Source organism: Python bivittatus, unplaced genomic scaffold (genome assembly GCF_059951505.1).
Source record: "Python bivittatus isolate LINGU-HERP-01145 unplaced genomic scaffold, Pbiv_v1 ctg000480_np1212, whole genome shotgun sequence".
Taxonomy (NCBI): domain Eukaryota; kingdom Metazoa; phylum Chordata; class Lepidosauria; order Squamata; family Pythonidae; genus Python; species Python bivittatus.
This window is the reverse complement of record NW_028277075.1, coordinates 72,163,781-72,167,724: the sequence shown is the minus strand read 5'-3', so window position 1 is coordinate 72,167,724 and position 3,944 is coordinate 72,163,781. Positions and strand designations below refer to the sequence as shown.

The window sequence follows — 3,944 nt, the reverse complement described above, 5'->3', positions numbered from 1 at the left end:
TTTAATCTGGTTCAATTTTATTTTGATTGAAATCATAACCCATTTCTTACCATGAATATCTTATTTTTCTTTACATCTTCCACTAAGTCAGATACCATATAATACTGATTACTGCATTCTTTCAGTTTCCACAGCATACTCTGATTCAATGGAAAAGAGCACACGGGTGACAGAATTCATTCTCAGTGGGTTGACCGATGACCCACAGTTGCAGCTCATCCTTATACATTATTTCTGAGAAATAATCCCACCTCATTTTCCTCAAACTTCTCCCAGTATTCAGACACAGCGCCATGGCGTTGGGTGTGTGGGTGTGTGGGATTCAGTGATTCTTAAGGTTTTGTTACTCTATTTGTACTTGAAATGTTTAAGAGAACATATAATATTGATTACTGTATTCTTTCAATTTCCACAGCGTATTATGATTCAATGGGAAACAACACACGGGTGACAGAATTCATTCTCAGTGGGATGACTGATGATCCACAGTTGCAGCTGATCCTCTTTGTGATATTTTTTGCTGTTTATGCCATCACCCTGGTGGGGAATGTGGGCATGATTGTCTTAATCAGGATCAATCCTCAACTCCACACACCAATGTACTTTTTCCTCACCAACTTATCCTTCTTGGATATCTGCTATTCATCATCTGTCACCCCAAAGTTCCTATGCCACCTTTTAAAAGAGAAAAAAGTTATTTCATTTACAGGTTGTTTTACTCAACTTTACTTTTATGGTCTATTTAGCACCACAGAGTGTTATCTCCTAGCTATGATGGCCTATGACCGCTATGTGGCCATCTGTCACCCTCTACTTTACTTGGTCACCATGTCCCAAAGAAAATGTGTTCAGCTAGTAGTAGTTTCCTACACTGTTGGGATTCTACATGCCTTAGTGCATATAATTCCTGCATCTCAGTTGTACTATTGTGGACCAAATATCATTAACAATTTCTTCTGTGAAGGTCCTGCCATATTACAACTTGCCTGTTCAGATATCAGTTTCAATTATCTGTTGATATTCATATTTATTGGCTTCATTTTAATAACAACAAGTTTGATTGTTCTCACATCTTACACTTATATCCTGATCACCATTTTAAAAATCTACTCTGCCAAGAGTCGTGAGAAAGTCTTCTCGACATGTACATCTCATCTCATGGTCATCACTATTTTCTATGGAGGTGCCAGCTTTGTGTATGCACAACCAGGATCTAGCCAGTCTCACCACCTAAACCAAATAGCTTCTGTGTTGTATGTAGCACTGATCCCCATGGTCAATCCCTTGATCTACAGCCTGAGGAACCGGGAGGTAAGGATTGCCTTCAAAAAAATTCTGGAAAAAATAGTTGCATTCCTTTTTATACCAAAAACTGAATACCCTTAGAACTACAGTCAAATATAGAAATATAGAGGCAAATATTCATGCATTAATAGTGTGGTTATCTGACACATTTCTACCTGGAAGGCTGCCTGACTGAATTTGTCTTGCTCTCAGTTAAAGGAGTATTGGGACTGAGCCCAGAGATCTTGTGACAGCAAAATCAATTTTCATATTTAAAAAGGCCCCCATAATATTGTATTTTTCCTAAAACCAATTAATAGGATCTAATTGCTAAATGTTAATGATGTAACTTCAGTAGGATACCTTGGGGGGGATGGGTCTTATATATATAATAGTATATTATATAAAAACCTGCAATATGGTAAGAATGATAAGGCATAAAGGGGTCACAAAAGCAACATGGGATTCTTATGTAGCAGAAGATTGCACAACAGGGGTGTATTCAGATATCACACTAAGTAAAAACAAACATGACCAAAAAAAAAATGTGTTCAGCTAGTAGTGATTTCCTACACTGCTGGGGTTCTACAGGCTTTGGTGGATATAATTCCTGATATTGTACATGCTTTAGTGCATATCATTCCTGCATCTCAGTTGTCTTACTGTGGCCCAGATACTTACTGGAACTCATCTGTTCAGATATCAGTTTCAATTATCTGTTGATATTTATATTTATTGGCCTGACTTTGGTAATAACAAGTCTGCCCCTTCTCACTTCCTACATTTATATCCTGATCACCATTTTAAAGATTTGCTCTGCCAAGGTTTGAGGGAAAGCCTTCTCCACTTGTACATCTCACCTCACGGTCATTACTATTTTCTATGGATCTGCTAGTCTTATGTATGTACAACAAAGTACTAGACATACTCACCACCTAGACCATGTGGCTTCTGTATTCTGCGTAGTGATGACCCTCATGGCCAATCCCTTGATCTACCACCCGAGGAACCAGGAAATAAGGATTGCTTTCAGGAAAATCTTGGGGGGGGGGGGAGTTGCATTCCTTTTAATACTGAAAGCTGAATATCCTTAAAGCCAATGTATATAATAGAATTATATGCACAAATATCTAAATATTAATAGTGTGGCTATCCAACTCACGTCTACTCAGAAGCCTGCCTGCCTGAATTCAGATTTTCTTCCTCCCAGTTCACTTGTTATTGGGATCCATGTTAAACAGATTCTAACAGCAAAGAGAAATGTTACATTTTTTTCCAAAACCAATTAATGGGAGCTAGTTATCTGGGTTTATTGCCTGTCCCCTCTGAAATCACAAATATGCTTCAGCCTTGTTTCTTCTCTTCAGGTTTTACTTAGCAAGGAACAGTTGCTCAGGCTCAGTTTTCAAGAAATTGTAAATGCTGTTTGCTTTTGTCCAAGCCAAGCGTTACCAAGGATTCTAGCACCATCATTAAAGGATTTAAAAGCCTGTTCAATTATCCAAAGTTTTGCTTATTTTTCCTTCTTTAGCATTATCTTATATTTTAAACAATTCTACCAGTTCCAAAGAGCTGTCGGATAAATGGTTCTTTGATACCCATTTCCAAACATATACCTTTGCTGACTCAATAAATTATATTAAGCCAATCTTAAGTCATGTGGCATTGTGGTAATCATGAAGACGTTTGGGATCAAGTTCCTGCTAGTCATGCTGGACTTCCAGAAGCGATCTTGACACACGCACAATGTTTTCTTTGCACTCGCAGAGAAGGAGTTTGTCTTGTCTTTTTGTGGGATGTTCCTTGGCCTCCAAGTCTGATCTGCAGCTCTGGCATTTCTGTGCCCATCCAAGTCCCATTTTCTTTTTTATAACACTCCATTATTTATAAATGTTCTTATAAGGTGAGAAGCCCAGACCATGTCAAATATAGTGCTCCTGAGCTTCATGGAGGTGTCACACACCTCATTCTGATTAGGATGAATCTTGGAAGAACAGCTCTGGAATTGATGCTTTGTCCATTTAATCCTATTGAGTGGCCGAGGTATTAGGAGTGGAGAGCATGTGAGGGATTCCCTCTTGGTTTCTCTCTTTCTGTCTGCTCTGCTTTTCCTTGATTGGAAGAATGACCCTTTTAGGCTTTCCCCCAGCCTTCTTCGTGCAAGTCCAATTCATCACATCTCCTTCTGTTTCTTTCCACATCATGAAGATTAACAGCTGAGAGATGCAGGTTTTCTACTGCAGAATGCAACTGCAGTGATAAATGGTATTGCTCTTTTTGGAGTCAAGCACCTGTTTCTAGATACTGTTTATGGGATTTCTTTATCTCATAAGTGTTTGCTCTGCTAAACGCGAACCTCAGTGACTGAATTAGAGGAGCTCTGTCTGGCTTATCTCAAAATTGTCCTTTCCTTCCCCTGACAGCAGAGAACATAGCAGCTTGGCAGCCCAGGGCAAAATGATTGCCCAGAGCAGTAACCAGCCACTGGAGAGTAGAGGGCATGTCAGGCATCACAGCCAACAGAGCTGGGGCTGCCATTAGGTCATAATGACACCATCCACTCTGCAGGATTAAGAGAGCTCAGGATGGAAGACAGCAGTTTTGAACTGAGGCTGGAAAACATGAGCACAGTGTGCATTTGCAATGAGGTAGGATTGGGA

At 39.5% G+C, this 3,944-nt stretch overlaps 1 protein-coding gene across 1 annotated transcript; it reads left to right on the top strand.

The window, feature by feature from the left end:
* Positions 1 to 429: 429 nt before the first annotated feature.
* On the top strand, positions 430 to 1,386 carry LOC103053950 (olfactory receptor 5G9-like). Its single transcript, XM_025173046.1, has one exon. It carries the CDS (start codon positions 430 to 432, stop codon positions 1,384 to 1,386), a length of 957 nt encoding a protein of 318 aa, XP_025028814.1.
* Positions 1,387 to 3,944: the final 2,558 nt, after the last annotated feature.

Coding starts and splice junctions, on each gene's coding strand:
- LOC103053950 (XM_025173046.1), top strand. CDS start 430: ATGGGAAACAACACACGGGTGACAGAATTCATTCTCAGTGGGATGACT.